This window comes from Halichoerus grypus, chromosome 12 (genome assembly GCF_964656455.1).
Source record: "Halichoerus grypus chromosome 12, mHalGry1.hap1.1, whole genome shotgun sequence".
NCBI lineage: Eukaryota > Metazoa > Chordata > Mammalia > Carnivora > Phocidae > Halichoerus > Halichoerus grypus.
This window is the reverse complement of record NC_135723.1, coordinates 61197778-61224340: the sequence shown is the minus strand read 5'-3', so window position 1 is coordinate 61224340 and position 26563 is coordinate 61197778. Positions and strand designations below refer to the sequence as shown.

Below are 26563 nucleotides of genomic sequence, written 5' to 3'. Positions count from 1 at the left end.
TGTCACTGTGTGTGTGTGTGTGTGTGTGTGTGTGTGTGTGTGTGTGAAAATGCAAATACACATATGATGTGTGCTTGTATAAAAGGTCTCAGGCATCTGATTGACACATACGAATGTAAGAACAAATAAAAATATCAACTCTAGGATGGTACCAGTCCTAATTCCTCTTTTGGTTTCTTCATCATGGCCACTAAGCACAGATTTTCCAGGTGAACCCATGTTATTGTAGAATATTAGAACAGACAGAAAATGTACCGGTATTCAGATTCTGGAATAGCAAACAGCAGATGTAGCCTCTCTGTAGCTGGTTCCTCATGATCGAGGCTGCTCTACTCTCCTACCCACTAGAACTCAGGACAGATATCCAAACATGGTCTCTTTTTGAACACACCTTTGTTCATCCTCCAGGAAGCTTAACTTTTCATGGCTCCCAAGTACTCCAGAGGGTGGAGCTGAGCGCACTGCTCCTGGTAGGTATGGTGGAGACAGAAGAGAGATAGCTGGTCCTCACACAGCCATCTCTGGCAGTACGGACATTTAAGATTTCTAAGAACAGAGCCATTACAAGAAAGCTCCCAGGGTTCTGTGGGGGATGTGCCTATAACTATAAGCAGAGCTCGTACAGACTGACTTCAGGTATGGACAGGTACTCCCATTTTATACAGCAAGGAGGACAGTGGTGGTGGCTCTTCAACGAATGTCACTTTGTTTTTTCTTTAAGATTTGCCCATATTCGGTGTGGAACAAAGACACACATGCTCATCACAGTGATGTTTCAAGGGACAGAAGCCCACCAGAGGTGGTGTAAGCAAAAGGGTTGGGGCTGTGTGGTAAAGGTCCAGGTTTCTCCAGGGGAGGAATCCCAGGGCAGGAAAGTAGGCCTCCAGAAAGGGAAAGGCGGCCTTCAGAGAAAGTTTGTGGGTGCCCTGGTGACTACACAGTTCCTCAGTGGGACTTGCTTCTCTTGCGTATGGCTCAACATGGCCACTCCAGCCGACTCCTTGCGCTCAAGTACCCACCACACTTCACTTCTTCACTTTCTTCTCTTCCTTCCGTCCTGCTTCCTCCACTTCTAATTGGCTTGGCTCATGTATTTAAAGAGGTGGCTGGAGAGGAGGCCTCATGTGGGCAATACATGGGAAGCTTCTCTCCGTGGACAAGGCAGCACCCCATCACCAGCCATGCAGATCTATCTATATCTGCAGGTATCTTAACATCCGCCAACAAGTGTATGAGACAGAAAACCCAACAGGTTCAACCCTACTTTGGCATTGAATGATTTAGGCCAAGAAGTATCGACTATGGAATGTAAACTTATTAATCACAAAACCACTCAAATATTATGCATAGCAAACTCATCTTTCTCTTCTGCATTTGTGGTTTCTCTGAAAACAGAATTAAACCAGGCCAAAGAATACAGCCACCATGAAAGGAGCTAGTCTTTCTCGAATGCTAGGAACACCCAGGGCAATGCCATTACAGAGGTCTTCTGGTGCTTCAAAAATTAATTTTTGTTTAGGTTTTAACCAGTTTTTTTTTTAATATTTATTTATTTGCATTAGAGAGAAAGAGAGAGAGCGCAAGTGTGGGGAGGAGGGGCAGAGGGAGAGAATATCCAAGCAAACTCCTGCTGCACGGAGCCTGACACGGGGCTTGATCCACAATCCTGAGATCACGACCTGAGCCGAAGCCAAGAGTTGGATGCTTAACCAACTGAGCCAGCCAGGCGCCCGGTTTTAACCAGTTTTATATAGATTTTGGAGCTAGGCTGCTTGAGTTTGTAGCCTGGCTCTCCTCCCTAACAGCTGTGGGATCTTAGGTCAGGGGCTTCCCTCAGTCTACACCTCAGTGTTCTCATCTGTGATTTGAAGATAAAACAGTACTGGCCTTACAGAGAGAGTAGGACGATTAAATGTGTTCATATTGTAAAGGGCTTAAAATGATGCCTGGCAAACAGTATGTGTTCCACAAATGATACTTATAATTGGCTTATTCAATTAAGCAGAAATGCACACAAACACCTTTAAGAGAAGCACTTGATAAAATACTTTAAAAATAAGTTTATTATAACTAACGAATATAAAATCTGACAGATGTTTTCAAACATTTTTGCAAAAAAAGTAAAACCCTCCCCACAAGATATAGAGTAAGAACTTGGACAGAGTTTTACATGAACACTAAACATGAAATTCTCATTCACTGGTTGGTCCCCAGTGGCTCCGACACATTATATTCTAAGTAAAGGCCCATTAAAATTAACAAACCAACAAACTACTTGACACTTGCTTTCTACTGTCATTATGCTGCTCATTCAAAACGTTTCAGGACAAGGACAGTTAACACAAGACTGCATGTGACAGGTATTCAAAGTGCACGGATCTATGAGACCACAAACACTCGAGATAAGAATACTGGGGCTGGAATTCAACACTGACTTACAAAATTAATCCGAGGAAATCTATGTACATTGTAGCCTTTGGCATCTGGTCTAATGTTTTTCTTCTTTATAGAGACATCATTTTGTTCAATCTACTAACCAGACTAAGTCAACCTTAAATGCATGTCTCATCTGACACAGATTGTCCACAGCCAATTTCACGTGAGGTAGTTGGGCTGTTTACTGACATTCTAGTGAAACTGTCATGACACTGGGGACTCAGACATCAAACATGCCATGACACTGGCTCATTAGCCTTCTGGGAAGCAACAGAATACTTCTATCACCCTTCCTGTCATCCCTGACTCCACACACACCTATGGAGAGACACGTACACAGGAGTCTGTGACGTCATCCATTTCCCAAGGAGTGCCAGCCATCCCAGGGTGGTTGCTGTTTATAAAGTACAGGGAGGAAATACTGACCACACTTTAAAATCTATGTAATAGAAAGAATGGTGCTCAAAACAAGCAGGATTTCTTTCTTGTGTTCTCACATAGCTTAGCTGAAAACATCTGTTCACTCTGAAAGAGAAGTGACTAAAAAGGGAAACCAAAAAATCTTGCAAACTTTTGCATTACAGAGTAGTGGTAGGTTTTTTTCCTTTTTTTTTTTTTTTTTTAAAGATTTTATTTATTTATTTGGCAGAGAGATAGACAGAAGAGCACAAGCAGAGGGAGTGGTAGAGGGAGAGGGAGAAGCAGGCTCTGCACTGAGCAGGGAACCCGATGCGGGACTCGATCCCAGGACCCTGAGATCATGACCTGAGCCGAAGGCAGACGCTCAACCATCTGAGCCACCCAGGCGCCCCGGTTTTTTTCCTTTTAATGAAAGGCTATATCAAGACAGTGGAGGAGGAAGACCCATGCATGCGTCAACTGTACCACCACTGACCACTGAATCATGCCCTGGAGTCCCTCAGCGCAGCAGGGCAGCGAGAAATCACGCAAATGGCCTCGGCACACACGACTACTGGCTGCGACAGGGCGGGGACCGGAGCGCTTACAGAGAGGGTCTGGTGAACAGTATGTTCATGGAGTTATTGAATGGATCCCTAACAACCTTATAATTGATAAGCAGTCTTAAAATACCATTAGACAGCTACTGAGTATCTTTTGATGTCATTACTATGAAAGCCCTGAGTAAGCAACTGCAGGTTACAAAGGGACATCCAGAGGCAGAACGTAGTTCTACATAAAGCCCTCGACATGCGCTTCCCAGGGACACAGGTTTAGCGTACACACCGCCGCTGCCGCACAGCCTGTATGAGACCACAGAGGGCATCTGAAGCCAGGCCCTCTAAGACCAAACGCTCCAGCTCAGCTAACAGAACACGGCTTAAAAAATACTTCACTTACAAATTCTAAATCTAAAAATGTAAAAAAGGTTGGTACCTTAAAAAAAAAAAAACAACACAAAACATAAGAATAGGGAAGCTGAAGAGTTGTAAAACCTAGGACTAAAACCAGAACAACTGATTTTAATCAATGATTCAGAAATGCACCATTAAGTAAACAACTTCTCGTGGGATGTAGTCATTTAAATAGAAAAAAAACCCATAAAAATAGTTTTCTTTCAGAAAGTTGCCTCACATCATCTTATATTGCTCATGACCTTCCGACTCTTTCTACTGCCTTAGATGTTTCTTCACATGTATGACTTTCATCATCAGATTACATCTCCTTAATACGATGCCTCTTACTTCAGCTCCCTTATCTCAAATTTAATAAAGAAAGGTGTACTCTATTTACTGGCTCCTACCATGTATTTTTCTTAATTAAAAGCACTGTTCCGAAAATATAAAGTTGAAAGCATTAACTTTTGGGAAATACACATATATCCAATTAAGAATCAAAAAGAGAAGCCTGCACACTTTTCCAGCAGCGCTCATCAGAGAGGTCACTTTCCGCACACGGCGGCCACCTGCTTTACAGCTACAAATGGGAACGGAGGGTCTTTAAAGAAGCTCCGGAAGTCCAAGAGGGGAACAGAATCCGCACTGACTGGACACCTCACCCGGGGCTAGGTCTGTACCAGGTGCTCCCCAAACGCATTAGGGGATGCTGCCGAGGAATGGGGCAGAACAGCTAAGATGGGCGATGGATTTGGTGCTCGGAGGGGCTCTGCTGGCAATCTTTCGTAAAAGAAAACAGGAGAGGGAAGCGGTGAGGCTCAGCTATCCCTTTTCGTGCAAACCGACATTTGAGGAAGCTTTATGTTCGGAATGACATGCATATAGTGATGACAAGGTGCCTCAAGCCACTACTTACACATCCTAATGAACACCACCTTTCAAAGTCCATTCCCCAGGGACTGAGATGTTCCACATCCTGAGAGCCCTGCTTCTAGAACTCCCTGCAGGGCCGGATCAAGAGCTGACAAGAAAATCATCTCCATCTCACAGTCATAAGTTGGTTTTGCCCCCAAAGGGTATCCCTCCAACTTAACATTTTTCACCAGGATTAGCTATAATGAATCAAATTTACTTTCAAAGGACAAAAAAATTGCCATCACAGAAAGGATTTTGTTCCGTTGGACAAATATACATTGATCCCTCCTACGTGTCAAGTCTGGCCTCTCCTGTGGGGAGAGGTGCACACATGATGAGATGCTGTGTTTGCAAGCACTTTGTAAGGGATTATCCAAATGTTACTTCTTAGCTTCTACTGATACCTAGAAGACAAATTACCTTTTTCTTCAGGATCTCTCTAAAGGTTACTCTAAAAAAGGACTCCTAAAAATGTTTTGAGCAATGAGAGCAAGGTGATTCCTCTGTCCACAAGCATACTAGTGTTTTCATCTCCTCTCACTGTCTGGGGGGAAAGAAAGCTGAGATGTCCCAGAAATCTTGGAGGAGCACAGAGAAAAGGTCTTACTATCTTTTCTCTTTGTTCCCATCTTAGGCAGTACCTGCATAGTAGTACTTGAACTAGAAGCTACCACCATAGATCCAGGAGGAAGGTCAGACTGTGCCAAACTTCCGGCCAAGTTGCATTTATCACCTAGGATATCACCTAATCTAAGCTTTTATTTAGGACCCTCCGAGCTTTATAAATCTCAGGCAAACTGAACATGCTCCAGAAAGGAAAATACCTGTCAAAAACCTTACCCCCTTTCTACAGGAGTGCGAAAAGGTGGAGTACAAAATACAAGCTACTCAAGTTATTCAAGCTATCCTGATCTGGGTTCCCAAGGATCCTAGAGAATATTAAACCCTTCTTCCCCAGAAAACGGAGCTCTATAAACCAAGGCAGTACCTAATAAATGTGAAAGGGCCATGCCGAGCAGCTTTCTGTGTGTACTGGGAGCCTTGGCGGCCAATTTGTGGTGTTTTCAGTGTGGCAGCCCCTTCTCCAGGAGCCCACGCGAGGTCACCTGAGGTGAAAGGGGGCAGCAGCAGTTGCTCAGGACAGATACTTACAGTCTCCCAGGGGCAGCCCCTCCCAACCACACAATGCCTAAAGTGTCCCCAGCCAAGGATCAAGCAAGAACTGGCTGTTTTTTTCTTTTTCCCTTTTAGAAGGCTAAGTCAGGGGCAGGAAGTCGGAATTATCCTCTAGTTCTGCCATCATACTCACACTAACCAGAGGAGATCCACGCTAACTACTCATGGAGGCGAGGGGGAATGACACCAACAGCAAGTGCTAAAATACAAAAGAATCAGTATTATTTTAGCACCTTTTTCCCCAGCCCTAAAACATTTGTTTTTCTAAGTTTAAGCATTTTCCGGAAGTCCTTAGTGACTGGAGTACCTGTTTCATTAACCTGAGCTAAATAAATGCTAATTTGTTTAAAGACAAACAAAAGACAAAATCAAAACCCCTCTCTGCATCAACCTCTGCCTAAAGAGAGGGTTCTCTTTGCCCTAGGAAAAGCATCATCTGAAGCTGTTCAGGTAGCATTCACCTGTGCCCTTTGAAGGAGCTCCCCTTCTACTCTGGGGCACTACCTCCTGCTGGAACTTCTCTTCTAGAAGGAAGCAGCCCCAGGTGGGACAGCCACCATGACTTCCTGCCCACACCCATTCACGGCAGCTTGGCCTACTAGCGTCTCCTGGCATCACACACTCTTCAGGAGAATGCCTACCCAGCACTGCTGGATGCAAGTTTAAATCCTACCTTTCAATTCAGACACAGTCCCAAAGCTTTTGAGCTTGATAAGCAGCTGTAGCTGGCTTGCCCTGCACGACTGGCAATCATCCCGAGATTGGTCAGACGGCACATTCAAAACCATGGTCCCTGAGTGCAACGTCCACGCCTGCTGGTTGGGTGCTGCGGCCCATGCAATCAAGAAAACTGTGAGTAAACTTGCTCCACTTCTCGCTCTCCCTTTAACTATTTCGATGAAAGCATCTTCCTCTCTGGGAAAAGAAGAACCTATCATTTAGTTCATGCAGAAGATGGGGAGTCCTGTAAATTAGAATTTCAACTAGAATTCAATCTTGTGGTTCTTCAACCCTGGGTGCAGGAGAATCACCCGTAAAGTTTATTCAAATGCAGATCCCTAAGTCCCACCCCCACTATTCTGGTTCTTCAGGTCGGGGTGAGGCCGGGGAAGTTGCTTTTTGAAGAAGCCCTCCGTGTGACTTTGATGCGGAAGTGGTCCAGATCACACTCTGCAATGACCTGCATCCTCTAACTAGAAGCTGTGTGACTGCGAGCAAATCCCTCAACCTCTCAACCTCACTTTTGAAATGGATAACAAGCCTGGATGTCACAGTTTCACTGTAATGTCCAATTCAGATGACACATGGGAAAGCATGCTGGCAAAGTGTGGGCACTAGATAGGGGTCATCACAGATGACATGTCGCTTCGCTGCCTTGGGGTTAGAGCACCACTCATCCCTTAGGAGCCAGAGTCTCCCCTCACATAAACAGGGATGGCACTCCTTGTGTCTTCCTCCTCCCACACTGACAGGCCCACACCAGTGCCCCGAACACCTGGACGACACAAGCTCTTCTTGCCTACAAAGCCATGGAGAAGAGTATTCTGTGAATGCCTAGGAACACCAGACTCTATATTTCAATAGCTTCAACAAGGGGACTTAGCTTCCCCCCAGTTTTTAGTCTAAGTTGACTGAAACACTGGCTATGTGTTATATTCCTTGATACAGAATTTGCTCATCTTCAGCTTGGGTTTGGGAGGCTCATTAAAAGTAAAAGGTAAAAACAAAACACAATACTGACAAATTCATTTGTTAAATCTGCTCTTACAACTTGCTGTTCAATTCTAATAGAACAGCTATGATTTGGTTTCCAGGAGGCCCTTTGAACTGAAATATATAGCACCTTGATTTTTAAACACACAAAAGACATACGCATTTAAAAAAATTATATATAAAAGCACTAGGCTTTGCCTCCTTCTCTCCATCCCCCCAAGGAAGGGGTTGGAGAGGGCTGAAGCTGCTGCTGGAAATTAAGCAGGGCAACAAAACACTTTAGCAGACTTTATTCCCTGAAGTTAGGAGGCGGCGCGGTCCTGCAGGCATCATACCACCTCGTCAGACTCCAGTCCGTGGACCTCGTATAAAGTGTCCAGGATCGCCAGCTGCTTTTCCATGGCAGGGAGGTAAAGGCTGAGGTCCCTCTGCATCCCAACACTGAAAGCTGCTTTCTGGTGGTCGCCTTCCTTTATGGTTAATGCGGCGACAAAATCTTCATAGGATGGAGCTGCCCTCAGAGCTAACTGCAAAAGAACTGCCCGTGAGAATCCGCAGCATGTCTCCTGTTGTTGCCCGCCGTCCTCTTATGCACAAGTGCACATGTGCACACACACTCACACACATACACAGCGATGAGGAGAGCAAGGAATATACCCTTCCAATCCATGCACGCTAAAATTATATTTCAAACACCAACACAACAAATGCTAAGGCTGGAAGAAGCAAGTGTGTATTGGGCCATCCTGGGGATGAACGATGCCAACAAATCAGGGAGTGCTGAGAGAAACAAGTTTGAGGAAAGCTCCCTCCTCATGCCCAGTGTGATCCAGACTATTCCCTCTGCATCCTCAGAATCCACCGCATGCATGTTGCTCCCACAGTCGTGTTCCCACATGGCCAGCCTTCCAGGGCCCCTCACTCATTTGTGTCCCATCTCCATAGAGGCTTCTTTGCCTATCTCTCTTTTTCCCCACATGGATATTTCCTCTGCACCCTTGAATATTTTCTAAAAGGGAAGGGAGCTCACACTTGTTGTTTGTTTGTGCACTGATGCTGTAACATATTTTATCCCAGTTAATGTGTATAAGGACGCTGTGCAGTAGATATCCCTATTTTACAGATGAACATTATATAGCTAATGAGTGTCAGAGCCAGGGTCTGAACTTAGGAGCGACTCTGTGTGTTTTTCAACCATGTTGCCACACCGTACCACTTTCCTGGTGGAATAGTTCCTAGGCTCTGGATAGCTCTCTTCCCTTTGTAGGCCAGCTCTTCCCTAAGCTTGCCAAAATCTGCTGTCTGGGATCCACTGGCTTGGCTCTGCTGACAGCTCTGGAGACTTTGGAATCTTGAATTACTTACTCTACACTCTTCTTGAGCTTCCTTATTCTTTAAAAGTCTTTGACAATCAAGCCACTGCCCTTTTGCAATTGGAGAGTGACTGGCATGATCATGCAGTGGTTAAAGCACAGGCTTGGGTGAAGGAGACCTAGACATGAATCCCAAATCTTTCACATGTTAGCTTGAGAAATTTAAGCAAGCTGCTTAACCTCTTAGAGCCTCCATTTCCTCATCTGTAGAAGAGGACTGGTACCACTTTCCTTATTTGAAAGATTAATGGAATACGTATGACATATTTAGCCCACTTTCTAACATGTACCAAATACTCAAATAATGGTAGAAGTATATGGGAGAGAGCAGAGAATGAAGGGAAGGTGATTATCTAAAAAATAATGTGAGAAAATCTCCTAGAACTGAAGGATATGAGTCTTCAGATTTAAAGACCTACCCAGTACTCAGCATAATGAATGATAAAGACTAAAAGGAGAATATCATGAAATTTTAGACTGTGGGGATAAAGATCCTGGAAGCATCACGGGGGTGAGGGGCAGTTTATATACAATGGAACAGGAACTAGAATGTCCTTAGATTCTACAGCAGTAACAGTGGAAGCTGAAGAACAACAGAGGACTGCCTTCAAAATTCTAAGAGAAAATTGTTATTAACCTAGAATTCTACATAAACCAACGCATCGCTCTAGAAAAGAAGGGCAGAATAAAGACATTTTCAGGCATGCAGGAACTCAGAAGTTTAGCTCCCTTGTACCATTTTTAGGAAGCTACTAGAAGACACCACTAAAACAAGGGATTAGATCAACAAATAGGAAGTAAAAAAACCTGGGAAGTTAGTGTGAGATGGGGATTCAGCACAGGAAAACTTGTAAAGAAGAGTCCTAGGTCATAGCAATACAACAGGCCTGAATAGCTAATTAAGATTGGCATTGAGTTTAGAAAGTTCTGGAAGGGAAGTCTCCAAGAAAACAAAACAAAAACCAACAGAGATAACATGATACATCTATGGGTTCACAATGATGGTGAATTTTGGCTCATCTTCATCATGTTAACTTGTGATATAATTATATTGGGAAGGTAGAGGCAGGGGAAGGGAGGTAGTGATAGTGAGGTCTAAAGAAAGCTAAATTCTAATCATAACAGAAAGTCAACATTATTGACTAAAATTGATGAGGCCAAAAAGAACAGCAAACATTGTTAGGATTATGGAGGTACTGGAAGAAATAGTCACAGTAGTTGAAAGTGGCAGCCTCTTTGAAGTGAGTCTGGGAAGGTGTGGCCAGAAGGCAGGGACTATTTTTTGTTATAACCTTTTTGGACTTTTTGATAGAACAACAAAATCAAGCCCTCTGCACGTGTATTTAGGTACAATATAATTTGTGAAAAGTTTTCTCGAGAATGTATTTCTCAAAGGTTCCCAGAGGACTGTGATGCAGTCAAGTCTACCTGGGAACCAGTGATTGAACTCAACTGAAGAGGAAACCAAAAGGTCAAATAACAAATGGCTAGGATGCATGCTGGGGGTACAGCCTGGACTGGGCTTCCGTCCTGTGAATTACAACCGCCTAAAGATAAAAGTTCACTATTTGGCTGGTAAATGACTCAAATTCCTGGAGTGTAGAAGATGATTCCCAGAGCAACTGAGAGCAGCTAAAGACTCTGCCCCCTGCTGATCATTTAGCACACTGGGAAACAGTCTACTTTCTACAGTAGGGATGACTCGCGGAGTAACAGAAGAGAGGCTGGAAGGGCCAAGCTAGCTCTTCTATGCATATGGCTGTTGGCAAATGCTCAACATAATCTATTTTCTTAAAAACCAACAACTATTAAAAACTATTGGCAATAATATCAAGAGCCTTCAGAATGTTCTTCCTCTCTAACTTTGGGTGTATTACTTCACCTCTTGTATCTCAGGTTTCTTTGTCTATGACAGGGTAGGTAAGAGAACATACTTTACAATTATGAAATTACTAACTGTATGTAAAGCACTTAACAGCTGGTGCATGGCAAGTGCTCAAAATTCTAAGTTCTAATAGTTCTTGGTATTAGACATAACAATTCCACTTGTAGGAACCTATTTTTAGGAAATAAAAGAGTTTTAGTAAAAAATGTATGTAAATGAATGCTGTTGTATTTGTAACAACAGACTCGGAAACAGCTTAAATTTCTAACACAGAAGACTGGCAAATAAATCATGGCACCTCCATACTAGGGAAATATTATGCAGTCACTAAAAATAATTATTTTCAAAGACCCTTATGGCATTTAAAAATGGCCATGATAGAATCTGTTAAGTGGGAGGAAAATAATACAAAATTATACTACAAGCTAATATCAAAAAATTTACATACACATACAGAGTATACAAAATAATTTTACAAATGTAACATGTAGTTATAAAACTATAAACACCTATAGAGATACATACTTAGATAAATATAAAATTAGATAGAACAATATTAAAAGAATACATAAATATACACAAAATAAAAGCTAAGAAGGTAAAACACAAAAATGTTAAAAATGGTTATTATGGAGTGGTGAGAATATGGACATTTTAATTTTTTCCCTTTCTATTCTTCCATGATTTCTATATTTTTTTTATGAGTCTAGATTACTATATACTGGGGAAAACGCTATGAATTAAGAAGTCCTCTTAAAGACTCTTGCTTAGGTTAAATTTTCTGCTACACTTGCATTCTTGTCGGCAACATCTCTTGGATCATTACTATTTCAGGATTAAACTCTGACTTCTAGACCACAGCAACTACAACAAGACATTTATGTTTCTTGCAAATAGGGCAATTCAGTGTTTTTATGCTTTGTCATCTCACCAGGGAGGCTGGGTTTCAGGCACCTACCAGCAATCGGTTTACTCGGGGAGATCACTGAATGTACCCCCTGCCCTGCCTAACTCCTCGGCGGCAGCCTCTCCATCACGGCCTGCAGTGCAGAGCGTGGTGATGTGGGCGATGCGGGCGATGCGCACTAGCCCTGCCCACAGCGGAGCTGGGTGTAGACCCGGGCTCTGCCACAGCTTCACTCTAGGACTCGAGTGAACAGTTCTGAACTTGCAGAACAGTGAGAGTACATCCTGAGGATTAGCTAAGATAATGAATGTGGAAGTACCTCACACTGTGCCTGGTCCACAAAGCTGTCCACCAGCCACGTGGCAGCTCTCGTGACGATCATGCCACACGTACTGAAGGTAAGCGTGGGCACTCTGCAGCTGCAATGGCGCTGGCTCCTACTGCAATGAGCGCCAGGGTACGGAGCTAGTCATCTCCACGCGTTCAAGACACATTTCATTTCCCTGAACTTTACTTCTTCCACTGTCAATTCTTCCCACTTTCTTTACCTACCCCCTAATAAATCATGACCTAAACAGTTCTTACCTCAGGCAAATAATGTCTCCTATCCTTTAAATTAGTGAAAGACATGTGCCAGGCTATTTCTAACCTAAGACCTTCCATGGAACACTCACTCTGTGGCGTTTGCTAGTGTGTCTACACAAGACTCTACCTTTTCACAGGTGTACCTCAGGCTGACCTCTCCTCAGATGACGGGAGAATCACTGAGGACTGCTGACATAAAGGGGCCTCTACTCCTGCTATTTTACAAAGCAGGCTACTTGATTTGTGCGGGGGACTAGGATTCCCAGGTATGTGTTCTTCTTAGGTCAACATGCTGGGAAGGAAGGAGTAGCGGGGTAACAGGAGCCAAAACACATGAAGACAAACACCTCCAACAATGAAAAAAACTGACTAACAAGAGGTTTCTCAGGAGCCCTAGCTGCTGGTGCAGCCAACTGAGTTAATATTCAAAGATAAAATCTGACTAAGCAGAAGAAAAAATCAACTAAAACCTGAGAATTAACAGGACCGAATACAATGGGCAGTAGAGGAAGCTATGAGCTTGAAGGCACCACTGGTCTCTCATCACTGCTGAATTTTAGGCAGCTTCCTGCCTATCTCTGCACTGATCAGAAAGGCAACCAAAACCTCCACACGGTCACTGGAGCTGGACAGGGAAAAGCATGCTAACAGACTTTTCTAGTCTAGACATTTTTTATTGCCAACATTTCCATACAACAAAGACCTACAGACTTAAATAGACAACACTGTGTTCTTATTCTTGAGAACAAAGCAAACAGAAATGCCATGCACACGAAACAAACAAAACATATTGCTGTGACCATCAGAACATTAGAAAGCAGGAGGATTACTTACCGCAAAAACCCCTCGAACCACCCAGCCGTGGTGCTGTCGTAATGTTTTACCATATGCGTTATCTTGAAAAGAAGAAAAACTCCATGAACCACGATTTCACCGGAATCTGATGTGCTATTTATAGCACCTCCTTTCTCAAGTACATGGTAGCATGATCCTATTGGTATTACGAGCTGACGAGAAAAGTCTAATTACAAGATTATGTGCCCCTAAAAGTCTTGAGTAAGGAAAAAGCCTACACAGATTTTTTTTTTTTTTTAAGAAAAACAGATAATTCCATTCTTACCTTTTGTAAATGTATCTGAAATTCAGTCTATTACCATGGTGGGAAAAGTCCCATCCATATCAGGAAATAAGGGGGGGGGGAGAATATTGGAAAAAAATACACTATAAGAATATAAAAATGCAGTTCTCTGAATGCTGTGTGACCCTAAGTCAGTCCCTTAGATGTCCTCTCGGTTTCCCTCTTTGTAACCTGATCTCTGAGTGTCTTTTCAATTCTAACATTCTATTCTGGGATGTCAAATGTTTGTCCTAGGTGTCCCTATGACCCTGGATATACAGTATTAAACCAAGAAACCTTTAAAACTACTATGGAAAGAATGGCTTGAAGTTACTAAGTTACTTATAAAGGACTTTGTGAGACCTATTAACGAAAATCATTCATATTCTAGACTTTATTTTTATTTTTTAATTTTATTATGTTATGTTAGTCACCATACATCATTGGTTTTTGATGTGGTGATCCACGATCCATTGCAGTATGTGCCCTCCTTAATACCCATCACCGGGCTAACCAATCCCCCCTCCCCCCTCCCCTCTAAAACCCTGTTTGTTTCTCAGAGTCCATAGTCTCTCATGGTTCATCTCTCCCTCCAAATCCCCCCCCCATTTTTCCCTTCCTTCTCCTAATGTCCTCCATGCTATTCCTTATGTTCCACAAATAAGTGAAACCATATGATAATTGACTTTCTCTGCTTGACCATATTCTAGACTTTAAAGATAAAAACCTATGATTTTTGTTCCAATGTGTTTTAAAATGAGATTCAAAAACTGGCATATAATAATTTTAATTACAAAAAAATCTCAAGAACAAAATAATTGCATTTTATGCAAGGGATGTGTTCCTGAAGGATCTGAATAACACATTGCAAAATTCAAAACTGTTTTTTCCACAGGAAGAAATGCATTCTCCGGAGGCACAGATCTATATCACCACAGTGCATGTGTATCAATGCTCCATTTCATTTCTAAGCGGCATCTTCAGTGTTTACAGAGTGCTCATTCTTAAATAATAGCACAGGGAATCACAGGGATTGTCTGACCTTCTTCTTCATGCTTTATCACATCTAAACTTTATTCCAGGGGCGCCTGGGTGGCTCAGTCGGTTAAGCATCTGCCTTTGGCTCAGGTCATGATCTCAGGGTCCTGGGATCAAGCCCTGCATCGGGCTCCCTGCTCAGCGGACAGTCTGCTTCTTCCTCTCCCGTCTGCCTGCTCCCCCTGCTTATGCTCCCACCCCCCATCAAATAAATAAAATCTTTAAAAAAAAAAAAAAAAACCCGAAAACTTTATTCCAAACTTAAGTATTTTCATGTGCTCGTTTCAGCACCAGTATAAGTGCCACCATTTAATCAATGCTTAAGTGACATTATAATAGAAGTATTTTAAATTATAAGAGCAGATGTTAAGATAACAGAAAAGCAGACACCAGAACCACAGCCACAAGTTTATGCAGTTAGCAACAATGTGGCTCACAGAATACTGCCAAAGGATGTCAGATATCTGCATTTTACTGGCCATGTGGCTGCAGCTTAAACACATTTTACAATTTACTCAAGCCCTCTAGCTTTGAAATCATGTACTTCTTGTCAACTTTTCTTTTTAAAATTTGGATGAGGCTTTATTAATACTTTTAGCACACCCCACTATCAATTGTGCATAACTCAACTTTGCACAAAATACAATTTGTATTTTATATAAGACTATACATTTGAAATGTAACAGATTTCTCTGGTTATCTAAGGTTTTAGGAACAGGTGGAAATGCCAGCCCCAAGAAGTATGAAGAAGACTCTTACAAACAGCCTAAAGGAGAACTCAAGATACAATTTAATTTTTTTCTTAGAACAGTCTGAATAGACTTAGGGTGTGCTCATAGATATAAGTCTTCCATGTGAGCCACACTTACAGTCTATCTGATTCTCCAAGGGGATAGATGGTATCAGGGACACTGTAGGCGGTATAAGACCTTAGCAAAGAAAGGGTTGCTGGCCCACTAAGTGGATAGTGCAGGTGGGCAGAAAATAGTAGGCACCGCCTCTGAGGTAAATCAGGAAGACAATCAACTTTCCACCCATCCTTTCCAAGAAGTCATTTGGGCTGGCAAGATATTGTACAGGTCCATGGGTGCTCACTCCTGAAGTGAGTCACAGAGATAAGATAGTGGGAATACTTTATTTCTTGTGATCTTAATCTAGGTGAAGTATTAAATGACATTATAAATAAATAGATGGAATTCAATGACATTAAAATCTGGCAGACATCCACGATGGAAGGAGGCTCTACCACGCACCCCATACTGTGCAAGGTGGGGGAGATCCTTGGGTGATTTTAAAATCAGTCAGTCCATTGCCCTCAGGAAGTCCCTGGGCTTATGAGAGCCAGCCATTTAACAAAGTGATATTATGTAAACTGACAACTGCTAAAGATGTGTATACAGTGCTTTCTGTAGGAATAAAAAGAAGACAGAAACGAACCCAGCCTGAAGACATGTGGACAAAGAAGTCTCAAAGGCTGGGTAGGGCAGAGAGAAGGGTGGTGGCTGGGGCTGCAGCCTGCAAGCACCAAGGAGCTGTGAGAGATGGGGGCATGCTGTGCAATGGGGAGTAGTTCACTGAGGCTGAAGATCACTGGGGCTGGGGCCAAATGGTGAGGACCTTTATATGCCATGCCAAGGATTCTGAAATTCCCACTGGAGGCCCAGTGGCACTTCTAAAAAATAAAACACTTAACTGTTTTTTTCTAATTTCACAAGTAATGCATTCTCATTGTTCAAAGTAAGGAAAGCACAAAAAGGAGGGAACTAAAGAAACCTATAATCATGCCTCCTAGAGACAACCACAGTGGGCATTCTGGGGGTATATTCTCTTAGTCTTTTTTCCTACACAGTCTGTACTATGATCTAACAGTCATGATCATTTGGTTGGGAACTGTGGTAGAGAAGTAACAAGGTGAGATTTACATTTCTTGACGGTATGCAGCAAATGCAGCTGTCTTGGTCCTTCAGTCTTCAGCTCCAAAGCGCTCCTGCTGGACAATCTACCTGTTTACAGAGATTCTGGATCCAATGCTACTCCAACCTCAGGGGCTCTGTACTTTTCCTACATGTTGCTATTTAAGTTAACCTTTCAAAAAAGCCCAGAAACCCTTCTCCATGCCGTCTTCTTTAGGAGAGCAGGAAAACAAGGGTGCTGTGAGTCCCAACAATGTGGGCAGTCTGGTGTAAGGAAGGGCGAGTGTTTGTACAGCAGCAGGATCTGTGTACTCCTGCCTGGCCCTCCTAGACGAGGCAGCCATTCCTTGCTGGGCCTGCACGTTGCCAAGTTTGCCACAGTGCAAAATGTGCTCCAGCAAGTCTAACAGAAGAAGGAATCAATCAGAAAATTTGGGCTAGGTCCTGACTCAGGTCCAGGAAGACCACTCTTACAATTTAAAACCAACAAATGAGAGAAAACTCGTTAACACACACACACACACACACACACAGGCGCGTGCGCACGCAACTTGCCAAAAGTCCTTAGCTGACTTCTAGGGCTGCAAATATCCCTGCCACATGAGGCTACATTAAAATAAAATGAAGTCTAAGCATGACCTATTTTGGTTACCTAGAGAAGATTAGATAATGAAATACATTAATCTTCACTGTAATATCCATTCATTATCATAACGGGTGTTCTATAATTTGTAAGTATTTTTGGCCTCTGAAAGACATAAATTATCCCATCCCCTTCTCCCAGATCTTTGAGATGTGTCAGTTCCTCAGAGACTGAATCCAAATTTCTGAGTAGGAAGCCTTGACAATCACCTTGCCCAATTCTTTTCCTTTTACAAAACAAGAAACCGAAGACCCAGAGAGATGGCGACTTGGCCAAGGTCACAAAGCTAAAAACAATGAGAACTTGGGGTATTCTTGTCACATTAAACCATTCTAAAAAACTAATGTTCACTCTTTGTGAGACAAAATAATGAAAATGAAAAATGTCCATTTTCCAGCAAGAATTAGAACCTTATTCTATTTATGGAACAAAATAAATGTGATTTCTTTACTGGTAACTCAGAAATGTGCTGAGGTATGTATGTATGTATACATGTATTAAAAGATTTTATTTTTAAGTAATCTTTACACCCAATGTGGGGCTTGAACCTACAACCCTGAGATCAAGAGTCACCTGCTCCACGGACTGAGCCAGCCAGGCACCCCAGAAATTTGCTGAGGTATTTAGAGATTGATTATGCCTAAACCTGTTGTAGCACGTGAGAGAGAACAACTTTTCAATTACTGTTGGTAGATAACTGTTCTGTCCAGGAACTGCATATATGACAGTGTTTCTCTATTGTCAATCTGTAATTGCTAAGAATTTGTCAAGTTACTTTGGGCTGTGGAGAAGACAAAGGAGAAATGCCAATCTAAGTTTTAAGAGTGAGCTTAGTAGATAAGCAAAGCGGGGAAAGGTGGAGTCAATCATTCACTGAGTTTAGGAGATGACAATCACCCCAGCTCTGTAATGAACTATGCAGTCAGTCCTTGGCAAGAATTAGGAACCAGGAGAGGTTGGAAAGTGAATAAATCTGAAAAATAATAACTGAGTGAAAAATAATGTATACAATGGGACACCATGTATATGAGTTTAAAATATGCAGTACAATTCTAGATGCTATTTATAGATACATAAATATATAGTAAAGTATAAGATCATGTATTATATAATAATAAATAGCAAATTCAGGATGAAGATCTTCTCTGGAGAATGGAAGGAATAACAGGATTAAGGGGTGGTACATGGGTACAGTCCTGAACTGTTTTATATATTTGGTCAAGTGGTAGATATTTGCTAAATATCTGAAATATTTATAATAAAACAAAAAAATAAACAACAAAAAAACTGAGCTAGCTAGGAAAGTACTGAATTCTTTAATAGTGATTAAGCTTCAAGCAAAATGAATTGTATGAAGAAAAGCCAAATCAATAACCAATGGACAGAAGTGAAACAAGTATCCAGAGACACCCTTTGTTAACTTTAGGCGTCATCAAGACAAAAACATGTGTTATAAGCCGAGTCTGCCATTCGAGAAAGGTGCATGTGGCGAGTAGTTTGGGAGAGGGCCTGACTTGATTCCTCTTCCACAGTATTTTCAGAATAACTAGTCAAGTTACGATTTGATTGTCAGTATCAGGTCATGAGTTCTGACTTTAGCTCTCTCACACAGCCCTCCTTGTCTGGGAAAGCTTTTTATATTAAATACATAACTGAGCATCTTATTACCAATTTTCCCATTCTGTGCTAGAGATCTTGGTTGGATGAGTGTTTACCTGACATTTATGGAATCATTCTGAGGTGAGGGATGCGGCAATATGCTGTCCCGCTGAGGGGACCGTGCAGAGCACGTAACACTTAGTACAATGGTGCATGAAATGCCAGAACAACTTTTCTGCCTTCTACTTACAAGGAGGCTTTCCAAAAGCTCTTTTTGATGTGGCGTCTGCGAGTGGAGCGGCTCAGCTAGAGGGTAGGCCATTCAACATATCTGCCTTGTGGACCTAACTCCTCCCTTAGAACGAACTCTAGAGAATGCCATAGGACATTTAAGGGTTCAGAGCAGCTCTTGACACAAGACCACCCCACAGTCCACTCTGACCATCATGACAGGAAATCCAAGTGGTGGTTCAAATGCAAAAGGGGGCAGTATAAAGCCTAAGGCCTCTTTCCAGATGCTGGGAACTCATTCTAGGTTACAGAACTTCAGCAATACAATGACTATACATATATTCTCCAGAGATTTAATAGATGTCAAGGTTTCCATTGTGTCATTTCGGATTTTTTACATTATCACCTCTCATTTTCAAGGCCACTAAGATTACACAAGTTTTATCAACATTTATGAACATCTACCTTTTAAGCAGTGTTTTCAAATTTGGGAATGCCAGTCAAGGTTTATCCTTAATTTATCCCTACTACCTTGTTGTTTCTAAGTTAGGAAAAATGTTGTCACTGGAGAACTAGCTAATTATCCTGAAAAGGAGGCAAAATTAACTGATGCTGTGGCACTAATCTCAGTGCTTTTATTCCAGTTTATTCTTTAATCACTCAGAAGCAATCAAAATTCCCAAATAATCAAAATGTAGCCTAGTACAGGTTAGCCTCAACGTCCTAGCTCTACTGAGTGCGTCCCAAACTTTGACCTGGATTAGAATCACCCAAAGGAGGAATTGTAAAGGGAAAAAAAAAAAAAAAAGAATCACCCAAAAGATATGCTAACATGGATTGCTGTGCCCCATCCCTGGTGAGCTTTTATCAGCAGGTGCTGGGTGGGGCCTGGCAGCCTCCATTTCTAATAAGTTTGCAGGTAATGAAGATGCTCTCCTTGGACCATTCTGAGAACCACTGTTCTAGATTTGAGACCCCTGGGAAGGTATTTATCCTCTCTAGACCTCAGTTTACTCACTGTCAAAAAGGAGTATTTGTAAGATTAAATGAAATGTTTCTCAAGAACCTAGTGTCATTTCTACACTGGGTGGTCTATAAACGGTAGCTGCTATTACAATAACTCAAATTCAATTTTAGAATCTAAAACATGCAAGCTAATTTGCCTATATAAATATAGGCATAAACCCTTTCTTTTACCTACATTCCTAAACTCCCTCATTTCAGACGAGGTATCAGTTCTACTTATAAAGGCTATGATTTCAAAACGAGAAGAGAAGCTGTTGACCCAGAGAAATCCACATCAAGGAGCCTATGGGCTCTACGTAGTTAATGTGCAAACACTTCTTATAAAGCTGTATTTGTTTGCACAGAGCTTGTTGTGTCTACAACTGGAAGGGAGGGTGGGTGGTTAGGAGAACTTTTCTTTACACTGAACAATGGCAGGAAACTAGGGACCCCTAGAAGTAAAACTATGATTTAAATCATGAAAATTTCTGAAATAATCCTGAACATCAGGATGAAAATCTCAAGTTTACAGCCCTCGTTTCCCTCCCATTGAAAATAGTGCTGAAAGGGGAAGAGAGGGAAAGAAAAGCTGAGACTGACTGTGCTTATTTTGATTTCGAAGCAGCATTTCCCCTTCTAGTCTCCTCTCTCTTCAGAAGGGTCCAGACTCCAAATCAAGTAAAAAGAAGGTGAGAAAAAGGACAGAATTAGGGGCAGAGGTACAGCAGAAAGGGGATATCCTCAATTTCCTCCGTACCTCCAGGGGCTAAGCTTTTCTTTTTCACTTGTGTGTCCAGTAAGCAGCTGGGTTCTACTCTGCCTCCACTCCAGCGGAGGGGTGAATGAGGTCAGCACTCACAGACAGCCTGGTCCCTCACACAGACAGCCATAACAAAGCAACAGCATCATGTGACCTGTGGAGCCCACCAGGCACACTGCTGAATCCCACAGCTTCTGTATTTCCTGCAGTAGAGGAGTCTTCATCCCCGTGTAAAATTTCCACGCTAAGAAGTTTATGGAGAGAAATTTCTGGCTTGGCACCAGAGCTTTGTAAACTTCTCATTTCTGATTTGGAACAAATAAGCTCCATTTTCTGACAGGTTATCAACTTCTTATGTCATAATGATGAAATATAAACAAGAGAAACTAGCCTCTATTAAGTATTTATTATGTACCACTTTACTAATCTTTTTATGTGCATGAACCTATTTAATCTTTACAAAAAACGTTTTTTAGGGAAATGGTATCATCATTCCCATTTTATAGATGAGGAAACCGTGAAACAGAAAGGGTAAGTAGATTGCCTAATGACACAATGCTATCAAGTGGTGGAATCCAGAGAGCCCAAGATCTTCATCAGTCCACATGTCATAAAGTTCCATGATACTGATTAGGGGGCATGAATAGTTACAGTGAAAATACTTTTAGTACTGCAGTCAGGACACATGGGGAGAATACAACAGACTGTCCTAGAAATTCAGGGATGTATGAGAAGCCCAAAAAATACAGGTAGCCCAGGAATGGTGGAGAAGACCTTTTGTGGGAGAAATGAGGACTTTTTTTTTTTTTTTTAAGATTCTGTTTATTTATTTGACAGAGAGAGACAGTGCGTGCGTGTGAGAGCATAAGCAGGCAGGCAGGGGGAGCAGCAGAGAGAGAGGGAGAAGCAGGCTCCCCGCCGAGCAGAGAGCCTGCCGTGGGGCTCCATCCCAGGATCCTGGGATCATGACCTGAGCTGAAGGCAGACACTTAACCGACTGAGCCACCCAGGCGCCCAGAAATGAGGAGTTTTGAGGCAGGGGGCTCAAAGTGACTCTGCTTCAGATCTTTTGTGGCCTTAGCGTGTATTTTAATCTCTCTAAATTTTGGATACCTAACCTGCAAAAATGGATTGATGTAAGGGTTAAGTTGTCTAAATTCTTCATAAAGTGTTACAGAAAAACCAGTTTTTATTGTTTCACGGCACATCAGCAAGTTTCTAGAGAGGAAGGCCTGAGAAAGTCACATTGGGGCAGAATCCCTCAGGACTCATGGCCCAGAGGGAAGAGCTCACTCCTGACACCAACAAAACGCTGCAGTGAATACTGGCTCCCCTTCCACAGCAGAAGCATCTAATTCATTCATTTCATTATTTTTAACTATGGCTACTTAGAGCTTGACCATGTGCTTCTCTACATCACAATAATAGAGGGCTTCAAAGTAATATGGAATTTCAATACCCACTCCCTACCCCTCATGCCTCAAGGCCCATGCTGGGAGAATTTCTTTTAGGTGAAGAGTGAGAGTTCAGGCACTCTGTCAAGAGCACTATGAGGATGCTCCCAAGTTAATGTTTTCTAAAACTGATCTATCTACCCACCTTATGAGGTTCCAGTCCCTGCTAAAAGATGCTGGAGACACAGGATGACCTTTGACCAAGGCCTTCATCCTGGTCTCAGCTCTACCACTACAAACATAAGGCATTTAAGGAGTACAAGATGATGACGATGACGACCCACCCTTTCTCTCACTCCAGAGCAAATTCCTAGGGTTCCCCAAACCCTCCCTGTTATGGTCTCTAAAACTAGCTTCTCTTGGGATATTGATTTTGGAGAACTGCACTGTATTTGAAGATTAATTTAGGAAGAACTCACTTCTTAAAAATATTAGGCTTTCCTATTAAGAGATGGCTCTCCATTAATTTAGCTCTTCTTTAAGATATACTAATTTTTAATAAGTTAGATCTACATTACAAGGTCGTTATCTCATGGGTTCTTTTTTTAACAGAGCATATAAAAAACAATAATAATGAAATAGAAAAGAAACAAAATCAACTTCGGAAAAGCAGAAATTTTCCCCTATATGCTGCCTCTAGGGGTCTCCATTCCATATCCTATTCAATGGAATGATCAAAATGTAAAGGATACTTACTCAAGGCTGTCTGGATATCCTTTTCTCCATTTTTCACTTCTGTCAAAAATCCCTTCAAAAATTTGAGACCTCTAAAACAAAAAAGAGGAAGAAATATTATTTTCAAAGTTCACTTATGTTGAATGGGTATAAAGAAATGGCAGACATCAGTGTCTTTTTCAATAATATCTTGAATATTGCAGCAAACAGGTCAAGTCACATGGTAGTCCTTTCTGACTTTCTTCCCGGTCATTTCCTTTTAGTTTACTCTAGACCCTTCTCATCTGATCTACCTAAACAGTGGTTTCCAAAAAGTGGTCCTGGGACCAGTGGGAACTTGGAAATGCTAGTTCTGGGCTCCCACTCCAGACTTACTGAGTCAGAAAGTCTGAGTCTGGAGTGGAGCAATCTGTGTTCTTAAGAAAGCCCTTCAGGTGATTTGGATGCTACCAAAGTTTGTGATCTACCGACTTACAGAAAACCAGTCAACTCTATTATCCTTTATGATTCCTATCTTATATATACTGTTAATATTAACAATGTTCATCAGAAGGGAGAAAAAAAAGAGTTGGTGTTCTATTCATCAGGCCTTCTAGAAAAGGCTATTGTGTTAGATCCTCCACTCAGAAGTAGTCTTTGCATAATACTTTTTTTGCTGGTAGCATTTCAACTGAGCTGGATTTCAACTGCTGCCCCATCCCGGCTGCCTCACCTCTTCAGCCACAAGAGGGCTTCTGTAGCTGAGTTCCTAACCTGGGCTACGTCGGCCTCCACTTCATGCAGCACTATCTTCTGGAGGGTGGTGAACTCTTCCTTGTTGGTTATATACTTCTGATTTACTTTCTGCAGGAAAGGCAGGGAAACAATGTAAGTTAAAAATGCTAAAGCTATCAAGTAAATCAGTATAGTATTGAGACTGATAAGCTTGTCAAGCAGGCTTTTAAGAAATCAAAATAAATTAAGCCTCTATTATCTTTTTTCTTTTGTTTTCAAGGTAATGTGTTCTTGTTTGAGAATTTTTATGAGGCTTAAGCTAGAATTAAATAGTCTCAAGGCTTTAAAATACTGTTTTTAAAGTATTTTTTTCTGCCTCAGAACCTTTCTCACAGCTGGCCTATACTTTTCATCTTGAGTATAAAACTCAACAATTACGTGTTTCTGAATGAGATTTCATGCACTACTCCCTCCAAATGTCTGGTCTCCATAGAGATATGCTAGTATATTCACCTTAATATTTCCAACAAGATCCATTTTAACAGGAGCAAACACCGTAGGGCCAAGTTTGTCTAGAGGAAAAGATTGAAAACATCTTTGAAAAAGCAATTTTCTTAAATGGCAAATATTTTTATAGTAACAAAAAATTTAGCATGTTTTTCTCCCCGAAACTTTTATTTTCTGTTTTTAAATCATTTTCCAAACATAAGTTTTTCAAAGGCTTCTAGGATACAGTCATCACAAAATACATACTAGATTTCAAAGACTCAATATCAAAAAAATAATGCAAAATATCTCATTGATGATTCCTTTATATTGATTACATATTGAAATAATATTTTGGATATACTAGGTTATATAAAATATATTATTGAAATTAGTTTAAAAAATAGTTTTATCTGTTTTGTTTTACTATTTATTGTGCCTGCTAGAAAATTTAAAATCATATATATGGTTCAAATATTTCTGTTGGACAAGAACAACTAAAAAAATAACAAAGGGGTACAGCTAAAAAGCCAGAAGAGAGGGCGCCTGGGTGGCTCAGTTGGTTAAGCAACTGCCTTCGGCTCAGGTCATGATCCTGGAGTCCCAGGATCGAGTCCCGCATCGGGCTCCCTGCTCGGCGGGGAGTCTGCTTCTCCCTCTGACCCTCCTCCCTCTCATATGCTCTCTCTCTCTCTCATTCTCGCTCTCTCAAATAAATAAATAAAATCTTTAAAAAAAAAAAAAAAAAAAAGCCAGAAGAGAAAAAATAATGGAATTCTAAAAAATACTTGATTGAAAAAAAAAAGGGGGGAGAGGAACCGAGGCAGGAACAAATATAAAGGAACAAATAAAAAGCTAAAACAGGAAATAAAACAGAATAAAAAATAACTGAGTATTGGCTAGAATTTAAGAAAGAAATAAAAAAGGAACAGATAGGACAAATAGAAAATAAATAGTAAGATGGTAGAAACAAATAGTAAGATAATACATGTAAATTCATTCAAACAATGTAATTCACTATATACAAAAGTACAGGAAAAAAACCCACAATTTCAATAAATGCTGAAAATGTATTTTATAAAATTAACTCACTCATGATTATAAAAAACTACTCAAACACAAAAGTCAGTTGTATCTGTATGCTACCAACAAACAACTGGAAAAATAAAGAGTATTTATTTATTTATTACAATAGCATCAAGAATCAAAATTCTGGGGGGCGCCTGGGTGGCTCAGTCATTAAGCGACTGCCTTCAGCTCAGGTCATGGTCCCAGGGTCCTGATATCGAGCCCCGCATCAGGCTCCCGCAGCCTGCTTCTCCCTCTCCCACCTCCCCTGCTTGTGTTCCCTCTCTTGCTTTGTCTCTGTCAAATAAATAAAATCTTAAAAAAAAAAAAAAAAAGAATCAAAATCCGGTGGTGCCTGGGTGGCTCAGTTATTAAGCGTCTGTCTTCGGCTCAGGTCATGATCCTGGAGTCCCAGGATCAGAGTCCTGCATCGGGCTCCCTGCTCAGTGGGAAGCCCGCTTCTCCCTCTCCCACTTCCCCTGCTTGTGTTCCCTCTCTCACTGTCTCTCTGTCAAATAAATAAATAAAATCTTAAAAAAAAAAAGAATCATAAAATTCTAAAATGTATCCCTAACAAAAACTGTGCAAGACCTCTGGTGTGGGAAACAAAGGCAGAAGAAAAATTATTAAATTTCCTTACTACCTAGAGCCCACTGACAAGTCCTTGAAACAGGCAGAGGGACATTCTTCTAGGGACTCAACTGCCTTGATGTTAATACCTTGCTAAGGGCAAAAGGCAATCCTAGCCCGAACCCACCCCCCAAGATCCTGTAAGTCTACTTTAACATATAAAAATTCCTTTGGAAACTTCCTTTATCTCTAACCCCCCAAGATATGTGTTGGCAATCATCCCCAAGCATATGGCCCACCGATATACATGATTAATAAAACCTTAGTCATGAGACCCTTCAGATGTAAATGACCTTTTCCCAACAATAGCTAGCCCCCTCAAGGTCCTGGAAACCTTGCTTCCAAAATTCCTTAGAGACTTACGCTATCCCTACCCCCTCCCAACTTGAAAGTATATAATGGGCCACTCCTCATGACCCCAGTGCTGCTCTTTCTGCCCACGGGTCCTGCCCCCATGCTTTATAAAACCACCTTTTTGTGCCAGAGATGTCTCAAGAATTCTTAGCCATCGGCTTCGAACCCTAACATCTTTCTTACATCAACCTCTACACTAAGAACTATACAAAACATTGTGAAAATAAAGAAGACCTAAGTAAATGGAGAGATATAGCAAGCTCTGGGATTAGAAGACTCCAAATTGTTTAAGATGCAAAGTTCCTCCTAATTGGTTTACCAATTCAATATAATCTTAATCAAAATCCCAATAGGTTTTTAAATAGAAACTGGAAAGCTAAAATTTATATGGACATGCAAAAGACCTACAATTGCCAAAATCTTGAAAAAGAACAAAATTGGAAGACTTACGTTATCTGATTTCAAGCTTTATTATAAAGGCACAGTAATTAAGACAATATTAAGTATTAGCATAAAAAAAATAAACAGACC

At 41.4% G+C, this 26563-nt stretch overlaps 1 protein-coding gene across 3 annotated transcripts in view; it reads right to left on the bottom strand.

The window, feature by feature from the left end:
- Nucleotides 1-26563, bottom strand: part of PLEKHA8 (pleckstrin homology domain containing A8) — a 79724-nt gene that overhangs the window by 22065 nt on the left and 31096 nt on the right. The window contains exons 10-14 of one of the 3 annotated variants that reach the window (XM_036074477.2): nucleotides 24008-24066; nucleotides 23493-23623; nucleotides 22802-22872; nucleotides 13180-13241; nucleotides 7871-8122 (exon numbers count right to left, since the gene is read on the bottom strand). In XM_036074477.2, coding sequence (XP_035930370.1) covers nucleotides 7925-8122; nucleotides 13180-13241; nucleotides 22802-22872; nucleotides 23493-23623; nucleotides 24008-24066 — 521 coding nt within the window. In that variant the 3' untranslated portion in view covers nucleotides 7871-7924. Of the gene's footprint in view, nucleotides 1-7870; nucleotides 8123-13179; nucleotides 13242-22801; nucleotides 22873-23492; nucleotides 23624-24007; nucleotides 24067-26563 lie in introns of those variants that run through there. The other 2 variants (XR_004911580.2, XM_036074478.2) reach the window with 2 other exon arrangements.